We start from the raw sequence: 19,917 nt of genomic DNA on the forward strand, positions 1-19,917 counted from the left end.
GACGTCGTGTATCGGAAACTGCGTGCTATTTAGCCTTGTTTTATTTTTTTTTTTTTTTTTTTTTTTTTTTTTATTTTTTTACGTTTAGGAGGAAACGATTTATGGAAATGTAGCGATGCTTAAAGGATTAAGATGCACATCGTACGCTATTATTCGGAATGAGATTCGACGAACGATCGTACGGTTGTTACGATCGTACAACGAATAATGAAAATTAAAACATAGTCGTAAGACGATTCGAGTTAAAAGAACGCAAAAGATGGAATTAGAACAAGGTAAAGTTAAAACAAACGAAATAATATGTATGTCGGAGATGAAAGGACCCTTCCCTCTGGAACTTTGTTCAATTACAGCTGTAAACTTTAATTACAATTTTACGGATTTTCCCAATTTGCCGTCATTCTGCCCAATTGTACTTGTTTGCGATTTGTGATAATAAACTTGGGCTCAAGGCGACCATCCGTCGCCGAACGTAGCCACGGTCAACGGTACGGCCGCTTCGCCTAACAAAGGTGCGGAGTTATAGTATGAGAAAATCGTTAAAAGAAATACCAATAGAGGTACGTGACAGTAAAACGTTCCAACGGGTCCTTCGGACAACGAATACCAGAGGTTGAGACACTTGCACCGCACGAGTACAGTTAGCCCGAGGACCCGCTATAAAACCTGGGTTTTTTTCGTAATTAAGGTTCTTCAAACGGACAAGCAGTCTGACCAATTGACCAATTGACAGCGACGTCGATTTCCCTTACTTTCGGAACGAGGACTATACTCGACGAATCCGATGATCTCGTGTCCTTAGACACACCCCGTCATAGTTTTCCTCGGTGGCATCCTCGGGACGAAAATTCAGTCTTTCTTGCGATTTCATCGACGAAGAGAGTAGCGCCTTACGATCTGTGAGTATTACGCGTTTGAGTTAGAACAAGTATATATCTGTCATCCCGTTGACCGTGAATTCGTTATCGAACCTAAGACCAACGTCGCTAGCATCGCGAGTGCCCAACCACCGTTGTTGATCGTCGAATCGGTAGTGTTCGTGTACTCGTAGTAACAGTAACAGTATCTTCGTTATAACGCAACGATAGCCAACTCCAAGGGAGGTTTATCAAAGCGATAGGCAATAAGACAGCGATAAAATACGATAACGAGAAAAAGAGCTTGGAACGAAGAAAATAACGTACTCGATGCCCCCTGCGCAGAAAATCTGACAAGAAACGATCCCCAACCTCTTGGTGGTTATCGTTCTGCCGGGTGTCGGTGGCGTGGCCGCCCCGGAGAAATCGGCGATCTCGAAAATCTGTGTACGACGAATAACATTTCCATCGCGTTAGCATAAAATTATGCGAGGCCCGGGCGCGCAACTTCATTAGCAAGTCAAATGAACGGTGGCCAGATTGAGCACCACTGGGCCCACTCGAAGGGACCGTCAAAAAGAAACGGGACGCGTCTGCGAGGAGCGGATGAGCCCGCCTCCTCGGTAAACCGGGGCTAAACTGTAATAAAGCGCGGTACGCGTTACCCACCTACCTTTGCGATCTTTACCCGTTATCTGATCCACCGGCGCAACCAGCGTGCTTCACCTGTGAACGACATATGGCCGCTGCTCGCTGCCCCTTTCGACGACAGTGTGACCACTTTCGCGTTAATTTGTCGATGAGATAGCGCCGAGTCCCCAGCCGGATGGAAAAACCATCGGGTTGATAATCGGCAACGGTCGGCGACCGTCCAAACGTTGCGACGTCCCTTGGGAATGTTTTTCGGCCCGATAGATTCTCGCGCTGCGCGGCAGAAAGCGCCGGTACGAAACACTTTTTATTTCGGAAAGATCTTCTAGATAGCAACGAGGATACCGTAGTGTGGAATTTTAGTGGGAAATTTCTCTTTTCGAATCTAATCGTCGATGATGTTACAAGATGGTACGAACGACCATAGACCATGTTGCCTCCATAGAGCGTAATATAGACTGGTTAGTTTTTTGGCTTTTGTCCGTTCGAACGAACGGCGTCTGTCTGAACGAATGCTTTTCGTGAAATTTAGACCACGTTGATACGCGAGAATATCGAAAACACCGAAAACGAAGAAACATTCGTCGTAATTAGACAGCGGAATACGCGTAATATAAAGGGACATACGAGACATCGAAAGTATAGCGTTACGTGTTCGATTGCCAACCAAAAAGATAAAAACGATTAAAAATGAATGTGAGAAAAGGTGGCAACGATTGCGCGGATACCTCTTCGCGGCGCACGACCTTGCAGGTGTTACATTTTACGTTTCTCTTTGCCACAAAGTGATTCTTCGCTGGTGAGAAAAAGATCGGACGTACTCGTATATCTCGCCACAAGGACTATATCGCGTATCGTCGATAAAATCCGATAATTCGGTTAAGGAAGATGGCGAGAAGAAATTACGAAGGGATGGAAGAGTCGATATCGAATCGATAACATCGCGTTATGTCCCGACAAGTATCGCGAACAGCGACGTTCGAGCTTGCAAAATAACGACACGATGTAAATCGCTTCTTTTCGAAGAATCGGGTGCTATCTCGCGACATTGCTACGGTAGCCATTCTTCCATATACCTGGCCTTATATTATATGCGAAATCGCCAAATTTAGCTGCGTTAATTGACATTTACTACAGCAGCGCGTCGTTAAACTTCGAGTATGGTCGTTTAATAAAGTCGACAAACTCGACGAATACGTTACCGAACGATGAACGTGTATCAAATACGGGCATGCGTAGCAATTATCTTCCAGACGATTTGTCAACTTTCTTTCGCGCGAATATTTCGAAAGATGTCTAATACAAAGATGCGATACAACGATACGACGACTTTAGGATCTCTGCGTCCTTTCCAAACGAATCTCTCCTTTAATTCGTACGTTTGTAATTTCGATTTATTGCAGCAAGTGGCCACCCCCACCGTCGTGAAGAAGATTTTACGAATGAAACAAGAACAACCAACCATGTTCGCTTGGGAGATCCGAGAACAGCTGGCGCGACAAGGAGCTTGCGATCCTCAAAGCTTACCGTCCGTCTCCTCGGTAAATCGAATTCTTCGAGGCGGTGGACTTCATACGGATCACACGGGCATCGAGGGCGGTTCAGCCAGCACGTACGCCTCGCAAGTTTCCTCGAACGTCGCCAACAGAGGTGAGAATTATCGCCAAATACCCGATAAATGAAATTAATAGGAGATTCCGATAAAGAGAGAAATTGCGCATTGAAATTGAAATTCGAGATACGCCGAAACGATTTTCTACGAAATTTTTCTAGCAAATAGCCGACTCGACCAACAGCAACGAAACCTCGAACCGCTCTCTCGCGTAATCGCGCGAATTCTCGAGAAAGAGATCGCGATTGCACGAATAATCGCACCAAAGTGTCAGCTGATCGTTCGAAAGCTGGACGATAGCGAAACGTCGAAATCGGCTCATTATGCGAGGGAAAGCTGCATCGCGAGTGCGCCATTATCGGCTAATGATCCCCTAAACATCTGTCCGTATCTCGGAATCACTGTCCGAATTTTGTTCCATTGTTTTTGTCCTTTTTACGATTCGCTTCCATATAGACGAGCAGCGACGAGAGAAAGAAGAAGAGGAAGCGACCGATGCAGCGATGCAACGATTAGAGGGAAAAGAAAGGACGAACGAAGGGGGAAGAAAGAAGGATAGAAAGGAAGAAAAAGAAGAAGAATTCGTAAAATACCCTGTGGCCGATTGACTCGTCAGCGTGCTGCAGCGTGATGAACGACACGCAATCCCTTAAAGCAACTCGAAATTTGCCTCGAAATTTACCTCGTTTATACCGTAAATCGTCTATAACGTCGTAGTCTTCTTTTTCACCTACCGAGAACGAGGCTGCGTCACGAAATTTGCGTCGATCGAACGTCGTGATACGTTCGTCCTGTTCCACGGCCGGTGTTTCTTTCGATTTTAACGTTAATTGCAAGCTCCGATCACCTTGCTAACTCTAACACTCGATTCCATCTTTCCTCCGACGATCTTCGACGAACTTCGATCGGGAAATCGCGACTGCAAACAGGTCGAACTCGCGAAATCTTCCAACGATGGCAAACAATGATTTCGTCGAGAACGATGGAAAACGACGCGTAAAATAGAAGAAGAAGAAGAGATCATCTTGCAATCCTTCTTGTTTCTCTCTTATCGTATAAACACGACCACTTTGTTTGCATCGATTTAATTTAAAGTGACGCGAGTTACGTAAAAATATGGACGTTAAGATCGCCTTAAATAAACCTTGTACGTCTCGCGTAACGCTCTGTGACAAATAAGAGCGACGAAGCACGTTAATAAAATAAAATAATATAACGAAAGCGTTAAACGTTAACGAGCTAAATCGTAATTTCTTTTTCTTGGTTAAATTTACATTGTATCGTACGATGTATTCTATCTTTACCCTCAGACACACTCATGAGAACGGATTACCAATTATTTTATCCGGGATCACTGGGACCGTTGCACATTTCCACAACATCCGGTAATACCAGCGCACCATCTTGGAATCCAAGCTTTTACTCGTCTCTTTATCAAGCGACTACGCTGCACTTGCATCATGGAATGCAATCATTCACGTAAGTCTAAGTTGTTTAACCGATTTCTGTTTCCTCGAGTGGCCCCCTTAATTGGACTTTTTCTTTTTTTTTTTTTTTTTGTTAAATCTGGAAAAACGGATCGGTAACAAAGACGTCGCTTATTATCTCGCGCTACGTACGATCGATCCATTACGTGCGTTCGTTCCGATTAAACCGATTAGATATCTGTTGCAGATCGTTAGACGTGGAACGTCTGTCGGAACAAAGCGGACCAACGAACCAGGTCGATTTAAAATCCAGCTCGAGCTCGATGGCGGGCAGCGACGACTCCTTGGACAAGAGCGACCTGGACGAGAACACAGAGTCCCAAGACCACTACAAGCCTTTCCAAAATTCGCCTATAATCCTAGAACTCGGCCAGAAGATCGGCAGCGATCGTAGCGCGTTCGTCAGACACAGTACGTCCGGCTCGTCCGGAAACCTCGAGAATCGACAGAGTCCACCGCCAACAAACGGCGACAAGCAGAAAATAGCGTCTCCGCGAATTTTGGAAACGAGAAACGAGCAGAGCACCATGGCCAAAGAAGCGGCGGTCGAGGAAAGACCGGCGCAACCTCAGAGAAAAAGGAATCCTTACTCGATAGAAGAGCTCCTGAAGAAAGACGAAGGCAAAAGCACCTCGAAGAGGCCGAAATTGACGAATCTCGGGGTGGTTCAACCCTGTGGAATTATCCTGAGCAAGGAAATCTGAAGGATCGCGGCCGAGAGATAAACAGAACGGAGGGAAAGAAGACTATTTCAAGATCCGATATGATAGAGGCTAACAGATGATCGTCTGGATTTGGGAGAATTTTCGACGCACGGAATCAAGGATGACGATGTTTGGATGGTGAATGTGGTGGAGGATGAAGATGCGATTGGTTGAAGATGAAATGGATGGACGAGCTAGAACAGAGAGGGAGGTGTGTATGGTCGAAACGATCGATGGATGTTGCGACGATGAAATTGGGCTAGGCTTATGTTAGATATTCGTGGCTCTGTATTTTTCCGATCTATCGATACGAAAAGAACTTCTAAATACTTTATTTAGAAAGATACTTCATTCTCGGAATAACGAATCGTTGAGAAACCATTTAGTCTTGTACAAAACTTATTTATTAAACTCTCGTTTTAAGGGGATTAAACTACGTCCGTTAAAGAGAAATGTAACATAGTTTAGCAAAAAAGGTGGAACAACGCCAAGTTCGACGCTTGAGAAATTACATTAAAGTAAAGGAATAAAAAGAAAAAAGGTCGATAAGGTCGGCACATTATTATCGGTATTATAGATACGCGAAAATCTCGAAAATTAAAGCGATCGTCGTTGTACTATCGATACGGAGAAAAAGTATAAATTATATGTAACATTAGTATGAATCGTCGATTATGTATTGTTGACCGGAATATCGTAGGTTAAACGTAAGTCTGTTAAGATAATTTATAATTAAATTATTTTTATTCATTCTTCCGCATCCGACACCATCGATGATCTGTCCTTTCGAAGAAGAAGAAGAAGAAGAAGAAGAAGAAGAAGAAGAAGAAGAAGAAAGGAAATCATCGATATTATGCGTAATAACGGGACGATAAAATACGATAAAGGAAACTCATTGACGTAGGTGTTCTATCAGTTTCGATGATTTTCAACAGGTTCGTCAGTTTTGTGATCTCCGAATACTGAGATTTTTCTGTCGTGTAATTTGTGTGTGGTGTATGATTTCGTTTTGAGAGCGAGACGATGCCATATTATTATGTACGATATTTAACTTTAATTTAGTCAAAGAAACTTTGACGTATTCTAATAAAGTGAAATGGCTAGTAACCTTAAAAAACAATTAAAAATCCTTTTTTTTTTTATCCATCGTGCCGAAGCGAGAGGTACCCGGATCGTTCAAATCCATCATTTTTACCTACTTCTCTTTCCCACACATCTATTTATATAGATACATTTGCCCCGTTCGACGGCAAAAAATCCACTCGTTCTTTCACAATATCTTTACCGTTCAATCGGCAAGCATCTTCGACGACATAAATGCGTCCATCGATCAAGATGAAAAAAGCGCAAATTCGATCTAGAACGATCCATTAGGCATAGGAATCTCATCTAGCGAAGCATCGTAAAGTGGCTCTAATTTCGCACAAAAAAAGGTCGATAGAACGTACTAAAACAAGAGACGAAGCTCGTTAGAAAGCACGATTAGCCCATAACCAAGGAAAGCATGCGAAACTTAACCGATACAGCCGGCCAATTAAACGAAAGCCTAATAAAGCGATGGCAATAAAGCACGCATCGGTAACGCGAAACAGCGGAGGCGCGAGGATGTAGTAAAGCCATAAACGGTTCGGCCTGAGTGTGTCATACGTGGACACACCACCGCGTATACATACCTTGTAAAATACGACATGAACGATGGTCACCGTAAAAAGAAGGTGAAATTAAATGGCGGATCGCGTTCCACGAGTCCTACGAACGATCCTATCCACCTTTTGCATTTATAACGTTGTAAAAACTTTTTATCCGCCTCCTCATCACGGACTAATTAATGCACTATAAAACGCTAACGCCTCGACGTCCGCTGATTTATCCGCCTCCCTTTCCACTATACGATTGTACACCGGTCTCCGGGTTTCGTAGCCCGCTCCTCTGCTCCTCCGTTCACTCGTCGTCATCCAGTTATTAGCCTGAATGATAACAGGAAGTTGAGGAGATGCGAACCTAAAAGTAAGGCTTTTTAATTATTATTCGCTGGATGTAAGCTTTTTAGACTCAAATTTTTACAAGATTATACGACCGGATTAAAATAATTTAATTAGAGGTAGATTGAATATTTTAGTTTCTTTCGGGCTATTTAAATTGTTAAACTTACGGCATTTTAGAGGCGAAGAATAGATTGATTCGTTCAATGGTATAAGATTAATTCTCTAAATGATCGTTTTTGATCCGAGTAGTTGTATTTATACTGATATTTATTATTTAGTTATAGCATTTGCAGTCCCTTCTTATCCTTTCCATTTCCTTATTCTTACCTGAAATACAAATTTTTCTACATTTCTACACAATGATCTATTTTTTATGTATGTATGTCCATGAAACAACCGATAAAAAGATAAGAAGAACGATAATACGCATATTGATAAAAAAAAAAAACTATTCGTAAAATTCCACTCTGTCAAATAGATCCAGTCTATCATGTTGGTCATACATTGGTTGCCAAGTAACCATTTGATGCATACAAAGTTCAGCAAGGTTGTGAGAAAGACAGTGTAACCAGTGGTATGTTTTATTTGTGATTAACAATGGCAGACGATGTAAAACCTGAAACGATTAAAAACACTCAAGATTTACTCGGCAAATACTTCAAAAAGCCACCTCTCACCGAAAAATTACTAAGGAAACCACCGTTTCGATTTCTTCACGATATCGTCTCAGCAGTAACGTATCTTTTGCTCGTGTTTCTGGCTGTAAATACAACATGAATATAATCAATGCTTTTATAACTAATAAATGAATGGTATATCATAGGTCATAAACGAAACTGGTTTTCTGGACGGTTTGTATACAGAGGAGGAACTAAATTCGGAAAATATAAAAAACAAAGAGGCGAAACTTGCCTATTTAACGAAACTGATCGACGTCGTGAGTAAGTTATAATTTTCCTTGTATCATAAAATGTATAACGTTCTTCGACGTATTCAAATACTAGTACTAGGCAATAATTTCAGAACTGATTACCGGCGCTAATTTAACTGTACGAGCCAGCAAGATAATCTCAGGCCAGGAACCAGCTAAAACAAATGAATTATTGCAAGCAATTGGAAAAGCTTTAGACAAGAAGGTAACGATTCTACGACCGTAAGAAGCACAAATGGCTATGCGATTACTTACAAATATAAAAAAACCAATGACACGGTAAAGTTGAAAATGTTTTGCGAATTAAACAGATAAGCAGCGTGGAAGCCGTCGAACGGTACAAGAAGAATTTAGCAAAAGGCAAATCTAGTTCGAGAAGTAAGCTGTCTGTAGCAAAAGATGAAAGAAAATCATCGTCGAAAGAAACGTCCCAAAAAAGGGCTTCAACATCGAAAGAAAAATCTGTAGAACGAAAAAAAAAAGCTGTTAACGAAGATAAATCAACGATACGTGAAGCAACGCGTAAAAATGAAAATCAAGATTCTCAAAAAAATGTCGAAGCTGCGGAAGTACCACGTGTCGAGGTAATTTAATATATCTTACGCTTAGATCATGAACATGAAAAAGCGTGACTGAAATTACATGTTTTAGCCAGCCCAAGAAAAAATTCCTGCATCTGCGCATAGAAAAAGCTCTTCGTCTGCTAAACTCAAACAGAATAGACCCTCCACGCCTTTGTCTGAAACTCTGCAGTCGGATAAGCGAATCGACGAAAACAAAAAACAAAAAGAATCCGAGAACAAGTCGAAACATATGACAAATGCTGAAAATAACGAATTACAAAATCAAATACTCGATACGTCGAACTCTATTAATTCAGAATCGAAATCTGCGCCAAACATCAGAGATGAAAATATAGACAAGGTGGAGTACAAGGAAAATGATATAGTAAATAACGAAGCTTCTTTACAAAGCGTAGAAAAATCTGGTCAGTCGATATCAGAGACACAAATGTTTCAATCAGAAAATAACGATGCCAGGTATCGCGTTCGCGTCAAACTGTATCTTATGAAAAATTAATATTTGTAATATTTAACGATAACTTGATAAAATACTTTCACAGTATTCCACGATCAAATTCTAGACCAAGAACTTCCTTACGCCCACCTACTGCGAGACCGATTAGTGCCAGACCTGCAGCACCTAGAATACGAGGCAAAGCAGAGTTAATAGTTAACGAAGAAATACTGTTAGAACACATTTTAATACGCTGTATGTAAAAGATCTTATAGAGAATATAAACTATTACTGCTTCATTTTCCAGAACGCCTATGGGAAACATTAGTGTCATTGTGGAGAATTCTGATCTTAAGGATGACGATGATGACGCTGAAGACATGGTAGTTATGGAAACTAGAGTAACTAGTAGCGATTCCTTAGAAAACAGTGGCAACTATAAAGTCGATGGTCAATTAACGCAAGAACATGGACACCTTGTTGCACAAATATTAGAAACACAAAAGGAATTGGTTAATAATGATAATGTAGACGTGATACCTAAAAAAACAAATATTGTAAGTACAATTCACCATTATCGTAAAATAGTATTTTTACCACATTATACTATTTCAATGTAACATGAAACATAATATTTGTTATTAGACATGGGATACAAATTCAAAACGCGACGCTGTAGCAAAAGAAATTGATAAACTACGAAACACGATACAAACATTAACACGCGCGACAAATCCACTTGGGAAGTTATTGGATTATTTTCAGGTAACTTATTGATTTATTATATTTTATAGTATTACACGTGTAATTTACGTTACTCTTAACAGGAGGATATAGAAGTCATGCAAAAAGAATTATTAGAATGGAAAAACCAATATCAACGAGTAAATGAACAACTGAAAATAGAAAAAATGTAAGAATATACGTATTAAGTTTTGCATCGTTTAAAATCGCTTATTTTAAATCATGTATATGATGATTCTTTTCTTCAGGAAAACGCAAGAATTAATAGAACCTATGAAAGAAACATTAAAAGAAATTGATCGTAATGTGAAAGTACAATTGGATAAAATATGTCAAGCAAAATCGCAGATTACGAAAAATGATCAAAGGATACAAACATTATTAAATGGTCGTGTGTAAATTTCATTTCACCGTAATCTATAAAACGATAATATTTTCTCATTATCTTTAATACAAATAACATAAGTGTACAATCTCCTCTAAGTTTCTAGTCAAATATTGTACATATGTACGTAGAACACTAAACAATGTAACACGAAATGTAATATAGTACAAGTAATTAAGAAATAATTCTAATAATCTCCGTTCCTTTATTCAAACTTATTCGAACAGGAATACTTATACAAAATATATATGTATAACTTAATATCGTTACATTACTTAAAAATATTTTTATACCTGCATATCACTATGCATTTATTTCTACATTTCATATTTATCTTGTAGCGCTGAAATTTCATCTTCAGACACATTTTCCACCGTTTTGCAATATTCAAACAATATTTTCAAGTCTAAAAATTGAAGAAAAATATTATTAACGCTTCATATTATTTTAAATTTTGTACAATAACGCTTACTTTCTTTGTCACTGTTACTAGTAAACATGATGAGTGCTCTAAATCGCTTAACTCGACTGAGATCTTTCAAGTAGTAGAATATCTGATTTTTCCTTCCTACGAATTCCGTTCCCAAAACTTCTATTATTTGGCTAAAGATATCCGATTCCATTGAATCTTGAAATATTTTAGGTAAACTACCCTCTGATAATTGCTGGAATTTGATTTACTAATTAGATTAAAATGCATACTTTGTATATCAAAAAATTAGAACTTTTACACATTGTTCTTACCTTCAAATACTTATATCTAAATTCTGGTAAATTATTTCTTTTCCAATTCATTAAAAACTGTACAGCTGTTTTGGGAATCGGAGGTATAATATTACTAATATCCTCCAGAGGTTCAGAAACTTTAACATAAGTATTATCTTTCGCAACATTATCTTTCTGCGACATATCCACTTTCTGCATCATATCCACTTTCTGCACGGGATCTTTATGAGGTTCTTTTGTTTGTACAGGATCATCTTTGTTGTTATATGCCGTTTTGCCATTAGTATACCTATACTGATCGATACCAAATTCCACTTCTTGGATAGGTATTTTCGTCAATGATTTCTGTAATCGACAAAAACTTCAGATATTTTCGAGCATGGATGTTAATGTTGTAATTTTACCTTCGAACGTAAATGAGGAGGCTTCTCTATTGGTTCTATTACAATGACTTCATCTTTCTCTGGTAACCAATCTGGAATACGTGGATCCCTTTTCACATTAGTATCAATCACATTATCTTTTTCATTCTCTGTACTATCTTTAACATTTACAACACTTTTATTATCCTTACTCTTCTCCATATTTTTAGTGTTTATTATATTCTTGGTTTTTGTTGTTTGTACGTTTGATGCGGTATCGTTCCACCACGTTTTCTCAGAAATCTTTTTTTCAATCGTAGTCTTTTTAATATCTTTTTTTTCAATTGTTGACATTTTTGTACCTTCCTTCGCTATAGTACTTGTCTGTACAAAATAGCATCGCTAAATAGTATGTTAACTAAATAATAAAATTTGTTTCTTAGTTATTAATTACCTCTGAACATTTAATCTTGCTTTCGATTTGATTTAGCAACAATTTAGCTTCCTTATTAGAAGGTTCTAATTTCAAAACTTTTTCTAAATCATGTTTAGCTTCTTTATATTGTTTTAGATTCATTCTAGCTGTTGCTCTCCTGTGATAAGCTTTTACATAACTCTCATCTAATTGAACTGCAGTTGAACAATCAGATTCAGCAGAATAAAAACTATAGAAAAGTGTAATATTTTAGTATTATCTGATAATTTTTAATTGAATATGCAGATATAATCAAAAGACATATATACTTGTCTAGTTTTAACTGACAGAGTGCACGATTTGCGTAAAATACCGCATCATATGGAAATAGTTTTATAGCCTCTGTATAACAGCCAATTGCTTCAGACCATTTTTGTTGTTGCACCAAAATATTGCCATCGCTTTTATGTTTTGTTGCTTTTTGATGTGCTTTCTCTAATTCTTCTTTAGACATATGTTCATCTTCGGAATCATCTGATTGCTCATTATTATCTATTTTTCTGCATTCTTTATCCTTTGAAACGATATTACAAGTAATCAGAATTTTCCTAAGTTTTATAGAGTTTTACAGAAAAAGATGTTTAATTCAATATTCACAATACATATTCACAGTAATAAACTTACTACATCAAATTTCTCCCAAGCAGAATAATCGTGTGATTTAATCCTCTTCGACTTATTATCACCTTGATCTTTCTTTGTGGACGAATTTTTGGTTTTATTTTTATGTTTACTTCTAATCGGTGGTAAAGTAATCTACAAAAATCATCCCTATAAGTTTATACATTTCTATGAATATGATCACAACTTGTACCTGACCACTTTTTTCTTTCCGTAATTGCTCATCTTTAGATCTCATTTGTTCCTCCCAATTTTTCATATCAAGAAATTCTTTCTGTAAATCTTCTGCATTATCCTTCACCTGCTTTTGCATCAAGATCGATTTATCCATTTCGTACAACTGTGTTTAATACAATAATTGTAAGAAAAGATACAACGTCAATTGCAAATTTAGGTTATGTTCTGCTCCTTCTAAAAAAACGAAAAGATATAAATTATGATTCCACTATTTAACTATTAATTTATTAAAATATTTGATTATTTAAAACAAAATTTTGACTGAGTTCATACATCACTATTACTGTTAAAAACGTACGTATTATAAAATAAACGTTAAAACGTTTATGCAATTCATTACATTAAAATTATTACACTTTGTCACACGTAGGAAAGTTTCGCAATGAACTTCTATATATCAAAGTACTTTTTGCTTTAACGATTTGCATTGAAATTCTTAATCTTTTAAACAACAAACCCTTAATTCTAGCTGCGAAGCACTTATCAGGGACACAACTTTCAACAAATTTCGAAATGTGTTTTTCAACACTAGCGCTCCGCATCTGGCAATCTTTGAAGTTAATATGGATAGGAAAGTGCGAAGCGAATTTTCTAAGGTTAAGTTAACCATAAAATTAAATGTCAGTTAATCATAATTGATTATAAGAAAACAATGATCGTGTAATATACCCATTTAATAATAAAAAGCACTAAAATGAATGTATTTATAAAGAATGTCTTTTATTACAAAATACGAGAAGCATGCTATCAATTTATACATACCGAGACAAAGTTAAAGAAACAAGCACAGTGGTTGAAACCTACAGGATATAAAACAGATATTCAAATCTACAATCCCATAACAAAATGTGAAGTGCCGTTAATTTTAAAAAATAAAGCTGTTCTAACTTGGTATCTTTGTGGACCTACTGTATATGATTCGGCACACATAGGACATGCAGTGTAAGGTCTATCTTTTCTTTTTAATTCCATATAAGATAATAATAAATTCTTCGGAAAGGGTCTTTTATTTGATTGTTAAAATTAACATAAGAACAAAATATAATATTGTCTTAAGGTTTGCAATAATTTAGTTATTAAATAATGAAAATGTGAAAGAACATTTTAAACTTTCATTCATAGGACTTACGTGTATTCGGATATTATCAGGAGAATATTATCAGACCACTTCAATATAAATGTTGTAATGGCCATGTGCGTAACAGACATAGATGATAAAATAATAGCACGCTCAAAAGACTTAAAACAAAATTATAAGGATCTAACAAAACATTATGAAAACGAATTTATCGAAGATATGAAAATGTTAAATGTTGCAAGGCCTCATCTGTATTGTAGGGTAACTGATTATATACCACAAATTATTCAGTTTGTGAAGAGAATTCTAGACAAAGGCAATGCTTACACTTCGAAAGATGGTAAAATATAAAATGTAACAATTTAGCTATTATTTTTATTATATACTTTAATTATCGTAAATGATAATTATTCTCTCCTATAGGATCTGTTTATTTTGATACGCATAAATACGGAATGTATGGCAAGCTATCAACTCCAATATCAAATAGTTTTCATCCTGATAAAAAATCTCCATTAGATTTTTGTCTTTGGAAAACAGCTAAGGAAGGTGAACCATTTTGGGAGTCTCCATGGGCTCCTGGAAGGCCAGGGTGGCACATTGAATGTAGCACTATTGCAAGGTAGAGAGCCATATTAGAATCTTTCTGTTTTGTTGTATCATAATGCTTATTAAAGCTAATATATATAAAATTTATATTTCAATTAGCACAATTTTTGGAAATTCCATAGACTTTCACAGCGGTGGGATAGATCTAATGTTTCCACATCATGAGAATGAGGAAGCACAATCGTGTTGTTATCACGAAGTAGAACAGTGGGTAAATTATTGGGTATATTATGGACATTTGTCCTTGAAACACGAAAAAATGTCAAAAAGCCTTAAAAACACCATCAGTATAAGAGAATTCCTTGAAAAATATACAGCAAATCAGTTTAGAATCCTTTGTCTACTTTCGAATTATAAAAATGGTATAGTTTGCAATAATTTATTTCTATATATGATTAAATTATTTTATATTAAATGTAAATTTCATTAACTATATTTTTAATATTCATTTTTTAGAACTTCAATTTTCCTATGATGTAATGGATAATGCGGTAGCTGTGTTACATAAAATTGAACATTTTATTAGCGACTGTCATAATTATATCGTTGGAAATTGGGATACTGGCAATGTAGATGAATCTACGTTATTCCGCGTTAGTTATCTCGTTGTATTTTATTATTTTACATAAAAACATATATATATTCATTATTGAATTAATATTTCAGTGTTTGGAAGAAACGAAAAACAGTGTTAATACTGCATTAGCAAATGATTTTAACACTGCAAAAGCCATGAAGTCACTTATAAATTTAATTAATGTAGTCAATAAAATGTTACATGATCCTCAGGTTAATATATATTTAGTAGCTAATATTGATTTACTCGAATATTCTCAACAACGAACTTAGAATGTACTGTTGTATTAAATTTAGGGTAGTACAAACACTTCTAGTACCTGTATACCTGCTGTAGCTGCAGTATTAAATTATACATCAGAAATACTTTTCAAATTCGGAATTTCAAATCCTAATGCAGTAAATGATTCTAGAATGGACAGTGTCGTCGAATGTTTGATAAAATTTAGAGGTGCTGTACGTAACAAAATTTTAGAGCAAGATGTGAAAGATAAAACTTTACTTACGGCGTGCGATAAAGTACGATCGGAACTTTCCACTTACGGTATAATAATTAAGGTACAACATTATATATATATATATATTTCAGTAATTTAATTTTTAAATTATGTATTTTATATTCTAGTTCTGTCTTTCTAGGATTGCAAAACTGAAACTAGTTGGAGTATCAAGAAATATTAAATAAAAATCAGCAAAAATCTTTAATGTTAATTTACTATTTTTTTAATAAAAAAGAAAATACTTGTTTTTACATTTATTTCCTTGCTGATTTTAGATAAATAGTTAACTATTAATCAGCTGAATCACTATTAGTTTTTAATTTTTTTAAATTATCATTATCACTATTTTCAATATTTTTCCTTTTCGACCCAGCTTTCTTCTCTGCCATTGTCTTTTTTAATCCTTTCATTTTTCTCGTCTGTATACTATTAATATTTTGCGCTCCAACATGCACACGACCAAAAGTTGTTCCAAGTTTGTCCACAGATATATTCTTCTTCTTTTTAACCTGTGATCGTATATTAAATGATTAAATGAACGAAAGTAAATACTAAATCATTATTTTTCCTGTCAATCATTATTTCCAAAATGAAAGATATTACTACCTTCAGCTCTTTTGGCTTTTTACAAGCTTGCTTAAACAAATCTTCAGAAGCAAGTTTCGTACGTCTACAAATTAAATCTGCTCTTGGACCAATTTCTTCTAATTCAATTCTTGGTATTCTACAATCAGACTTTTTTAAAAGTATCCTAAAACATAATTTTATTAAATAAATTACATTTGAAAGAGCTGTATATAATGGTACACAATAATATCAAGAAAGAAAGAGATGTACCTGTAACTGCGTACTAGTATTTTATTGTCAATAGCAGTGAAACTTAGAACATGTTCGAGACCTTGAAGTCTAATCTTTTCAACTGGCTCCCTTTGAAACATATCCACAAACAAATTTTTAATTCTATTTAACTCATAGTTATTTTCAAAGAGCTCTCCATTAAAAACTAATAAGGGTTTTATTCCCTCTGCAATTTTGGGAACTTTAAAACTTTTCAGTCCTTTATAATTTTCTATGCCAAATTCTGCCATATCTAATAATGTTTGTTCATACATTCTTCCCATTACTAAATTGTGGGGACGTTTTTTATTATGCAAAGCGATCATAAAAAGCGGTGCATTATATTTTACAGAAAATTTTTCGACGGGTGTTATATCCTCAAATGGTAGTATATCATTTTTCTTTTGCATTATCTGTGCATCTGGCTTTTTTAAATCGTACTACAACCAAATATTCATCGTGTCATTCAGGTAAGACACTTTATCATTACCATTTTATATAGTTCAACTTACCAAATCTTTCATAAAATCTACTACTATCTGTGAAGTGTTTTTACCCTTGAAACACAGAGTTTGTTTAGCATCCTCTATTAATTTCGGTTCTTTTTTCAAAATAGCTCGTTTACCCTTATGGGTAGTCGGCTTTCTGCAATAAAAGTTGCATTCACATTTCTAATGTAGCAATGACATATACAAAACAGACAGATAAGATGTAAAAATACTATTTTTTTCTTTTTAATAAAAGCTTTACTTTCAGCAGATATCTGATAAAAATCGATAAAAATTATAAAAGTTTTAATATGCATAAAAACTAAAAAGTGAATTGTAAACATACGTATATAACCTATGCATTTTAATCATAACCAAAATACCTTATTTTACATAAAAATACCTACACTACTCTTTGCATCACGGTCATGGTGATAATTAACTTTAAAAACTGTACTTCCTTAAAATTATAGAAACACCGAATGAATATTTATTATGTAAAACATATCACAGAACATAACACACGTGTTCTTGCACAAAATCAAATTACACTCGATGAAAATGGGAATTAAATGGGCATGTTTACAATATGGCAGTTGTTAGTCCATAACCTATAACCGCGGTCGTGTACACAAGTCCTGAAACTCCCGTAATAGGGGTACGACACGATCATGTGACGACTGATGTTTTTCCAATCCACCAACAGCGGCGTTGCTGCAGAGTAGTTAAAACAATAGGAGACACAAGGCCATAATGTTGTGTCCCCTAAAGCGAAATTTAATTATAAATAGAATTGTTTATGAAGAAATAATGTATACCTATTTACAAAGTATTATTCAAATTATAAAAAAATTAATTTGTTTACTTCCACTATGTATTACCTTGTTGAAATTGTTTTAACTACTCAATATCATGTGTGCGGTAAACAATACAAAAAATCTTCTGACCTCAAATCAGGAACTACCTTTAACACAGGAGTTTCCACACCTGTGTATACAACTGTGATTATACGACTTATTCATATAAAGTTTTTAACTTTATTGACTAGTATTTTGTACTGCTTTTTTTATTTTGATTAGTCTTCTGTTGTTCTCTTTCCTTCATTAATCTCTTATACTCTGCTTGTTTCTCCATTTGTTTTCGTTTCCGTTCCATTCGTAAAAGTTCTTCTTCAGATGCTAAAAATTATTTACATTTCATTTAAAATTAGCCTGTAAGCAGATAAATCTTCAACTAATTTACCTGATTTTGAATCTCCTATTTCAATATTATTTTGCTCTTTCTGATTACCCGGAACACCGGGCTGTACATGACTTTTCATCTCGCTTGAAGTTTTGATACACTGCTCCGGTTGTGCAACAGAATTTGCTACCGTTTGTCCTACAGACACTTGCTCCTTCGCAACATTTGGGCATTTTGATTTTAATACATTCTCTAAAAAAATATATAATACAACCAAATATTTTAATATAGCTCAGTTCATAAAAAATAAAAAGTTCAAAAAACTGTAAAAACCTGTTTTTTGTTTTTCTTTATCACTTTTACTTATAAACGGAGTCGATTGAGCACATGGTTCTGGCATTTTAATTTCTGAAGTTCTGTTTTCTGTTCCGTTAAATAAACTATCAGCAACCATATGTGAATTTGATAACTTTTTTGATAGACTTTGTATCTCAGTATTTATCTCTTTACCAAAACATGACAATACCCTTTTAAAGGCATCTGTAAGAGAACCCTGAATAAAATAATAAAAAGATGCCTACTTCTATAATATACATAAATATAAGGTATTCAAATTTTAAACATACAATTCTTGCACAATGTATTGTTAAACCTTTCATAGCTCCTTCTGTGTAACAATACCCCATGTCCTCATGAGATGTTCCATCTTTTAATTGGACCTTGAGAAGTGTCACACATCCACAAACATATTTACCCATGAAAGTTTCAATAAAATCTAAAATATATTTAAGTAATAAAGTTTACATACAGTACATAAAGTTTATATACAAAGAGATTAATAAGACAAACGAATGATTAATAAAATCCATAAAATATACACCTATCGTTTGGCTAGTAATATTATGACTCCATTTTCCTTCGCCAAATATTTGATTTGCTAACAATATCAAATCATTATTAAGAGCTAGTGCTTTCACTAAATCTAATTGTTGTGGTAATGTATTTGTCATATTCTGTTTTGAATTTGTAGATGGCTAAAACAAATTATCTTCCTTTTGTAATCTATATTTTTCGCATTGAATTCGTATAACTAAATCTTCTCAAGGCACTGTGATTCATACTTACGATTTTTATACAAGACGGATAATTAATCGCGTTAATCATGGATAATAATATATCTAAACGGTCAAACGAATTTAAAATTTTGCAATATATGATACCGTTACGCTAACGCTTGAACTTGCTGTTAGTATAATTGCGTGAAGTTGGCTTCAATGATCGTATCTAGAAACATTCAGCATAAAACAAGAACGAAATTTAAACTGACAGATTATACGCGCGAATGGAAAATTATACATTATCTGATTATTCGCCAAAGGTGTGGCTAGATAAGAGAGGTAAATGGTTCGGAAGACAGAGACATGACATGTAAACTGGCTTTAAATTATTCATTACTGTACCAAATTAATAGTTTGAATTTCTTAACACGATCTCTTGATATCTTACTCTCGGCAACTTTTGGCGAAAACTTTACCAAGACTTGGGCTGTAACTTTAAATTATTTATTGCATGCCGCATAAACTAACAGTCCGAATTTCTCGATATAACTTCTCAACACCTTATCTTCGGCGGTTCGTGTAAACTTTCTTAGAAATTTTGCCGTCTCTCTTCTGCGCTATCTTCTTCTCGATCGCCGCGCACGTAGGCACCCTGACAATAATTTTGTAATTTTAATCGTTGTTCATTTCAGAAATAGCGACGAAGAATTCACATAAAGTACTGTGCAATACGTAATTATCTCTATATATGTATGTCTGGCGTTTATTTTATATTCGATACAATAATTTCTAAAT

General features: G+C 35.4%; 6 protein-coding genes and 1 long non-coding RNA gene across 18 annotated transcripts in view; 3 read left to right on the forward strand and 4 right to left on the reverse strand.

Annotated features, from left to right (window-relative positions):
- LOC126871601 (paired box pox-neuro protein) overlaps positions 1-6,736 on the forward strand; it is a 39,926-nt gene extending 33,190 nt beyond the window's left edge. For both annotated transcript variants that reach the window (XM_050630581.1, XM_050630580.1), the window contains 3 exons: positions 2,912-3,158; positions 4,431-4,599; positions 4,795-6,736. In XM_050630581.1, the coding sequence (XP_050486538.1) occupies positions 2,912-3,158; positions 4,431-4,599; positions 4,795-5,311 (933 nt within the window). In that variant the 3' untranslated portion in view covers positions 5,312-6,736. The remainder of the gene's footprint in view (positions 1-2,911; positions 3,159-4,430; positions 4,600-4,794) is intronic.
- LOC126871616 (uncharacterized) overlaps positions 1-8,061 on the reverse strand; it is a 32,532-nt gene extending 24,471 nt beyond the window's left edge. For 3 of the 4 annotated variants that reach the window (XR_007691694.1, XR_007691693.1, XR_007691692.1), the window contains exons 1-2: positions 7,974-8,061; positions 6,985-7,912 (exon numbers count right to left, since the gene is read on the reverse strand). This is a non-coding gene — a long non-coding RNA (uncharacterized LOC126871616). The remainder of the gene's footprint in view (positions 1-6,984; positions 7,913-7,973) is intronic. The other variant, XR_007691695.1, reaches the window with a different exon arrangement.
- LOC126871595 (TRAF3-interacting protein 1) lies at positions 7,894-10,405 on the forward strand. The gene is made up of 10 exons (XM_050630567.1): positions 7,894-8,028; positions 8,120-8,237; positions 8,320-8,432; positions 8,539-8,811; positions 8,879-9,267; positions 9,351-9,476; positions 9,552-9,801; positions 9,890-10,009; positions 10,072-10,157; positions 10,237-10,405. The coding sequence occupies exons 1-10, from the start codon at positions 7,894-7,896 to the stop codon at positions 10,385-10,387; spliced, it is 1,761 nt and encodes a 586-aa protein (XP_050486524.1). The 3' UTR covers positions 10,388-10,405.
- Positions 10,406-10,547: 142 nt separating this feature from the next.
- On the reverse strand, positions 10,548-13,692 carry LOC126871597 (RNA polymerase II-associated protein 3). 4 transcript variants are annotated; one of them, XM_050630573.1, is made up of 9 exons: positions 13,557-13,692; positions 12,751-12,968; positions 12,561-12,692; positions 12,206-12,450; positions 11,916-12,126; positions 11,504-11,845; positions 11,118-11,444; positions 10,846-11,038; positions 10,548-10,779 (listed from the first exon to the last, which is right to left on the reverse strand). In XM_050630573.1, the coding sequence occupies exons 2-9, from the start codon at positions 12,886-12,888 to the stop codon at positions 10,691-10,693; spliced, it is 1,677 nt and encodes a 558-aa protein (XP_050486530.1). In that variant the 5' UTR covers positions 12,889-12,968; positions 13,557-13,692; the 3' UTR covers positions 10,548-10,690. The 4 variants fall into 4 exon arrangements, with proteins under 4 accessions (XP_050486530.1, XP_050486529.1, XP_050486527.1 ...); XM_050630572.1 differs by lacking the exon at positions 13,557-13,692 and adding an exon at positions 13,252-13,392; XM_050630570.1 differs by lacking the exon at positions 13,557-13,692 and adding an exon at positions 13,093-13,309.
- Positions 13,471-15,814, forward strand: LOC126871598 (probable cysteine--tRNA ligase, mitochondrial). Of its 3 annotated transcripts, none has more exons than XM_050630575.1 (8): positions 13,471-13,736; positions 13,917-14,212; positions 14,296-14,494; positions 14,581-14,843; positions 14,938-15,074; positions 15,148-15,270; positions 15,355-15,615; positions 15,683-15,814. In XM_050630575.1, exons 1-8 carry the CDS (start codon positions 13,489-13,491, stop codon positions 15,740-15,742), a joined length of 1,587 nt encoding a protein of 528 aa, XP_050486532.1. In that variant the 5' UTR covers positions 13,471-13,488; the 3' UTR covers positions 15,743-15,814. The 3 variants fall into 3 exon arrangements, with proteins under 3 accessions (XP_050486532.1, XP_050486533.1, XP_050486534.1); XM_050630576.1 differs by having other exon boundaries at positions 15,697-15,814; XM_050630577.1 differs by having other exon boundaries at positions 13,595-13,741.
- LOC126871603 (ribosome production factor 2 homolog) lies at positions 15,754-17,437 on the reverse strand. The gene is made up of 5 exons (XM_050630585.1): positions 17,290-17,437; positions 16,907-17,039; positions 16,395-16,834; positions 16,164-16,308; positions 15,754-16,066 (listed from the first exon to the last, which is right to left on the reverse strand). The coding sequence occupies exons 1-5, from the start codon at positions 17,310-17,312 to the stop codon at positions 15,848-15,850; spliced, it is 960 nt and encodes a 319-aa protein (XP_050486542.1). The 5' UTR covers positions 17,313-17,437; the 3' UTR covers positions 15,754-15,847.
- Positions 17,344-19,876, reverse strand: LOC126871606 (DNA repair protein RAD52 homolog). 3 transcript variants are annotated; one of them, XM_050630590.1, is made up of 6 exons: positions 19,190-19,876; positions 18,945-19,098; positions 18,691-18,839; positions 18,398-18,617; positions 18,173-18,316; positions 17,344-18,060 (listed from the first exon to the last, which is right to left on the reverse strand). In XM_050630590.1, exons 1-6 carry the CDS (start codon positions 19,226-19,228, stop codon positions 17,927-17,929), a joined length of 840 nt encoding a protein of 279 aa, XP_050486547.1. In that variant the 5' UTR covers positions 19,229-19,876; the 3' UTR covers positions 17,344-17,926. The 3 variants fall into 3 exon arrangements, with proteins under 3 accessions (XP_050486547.1, XP_050486546.1, XP_050486549.1); XM_050630589.1 differs by having other exon boundaries at positions 18,125-18,316; XM_050630592.1 differs by having other exon boundaries at positions 17,897-18,093.
- Between the last annotated feature and the right edge of the window lie 41 nt (positions 19,877-19,917).

This window comes from Bombus huntii, chromosome 12, assembly GCF_024542735.1.
Source record: "Bombus huntii isolate Logan2020A chromosome 12, iyBomHunt1.1, whole genome shotgun sequence".
Lineage (NCBI taxonomy): Eukaryota > Metazoa > Arthropoda > Insecta > Hymenoptera > Apidae > Bombus > Bombus huntii.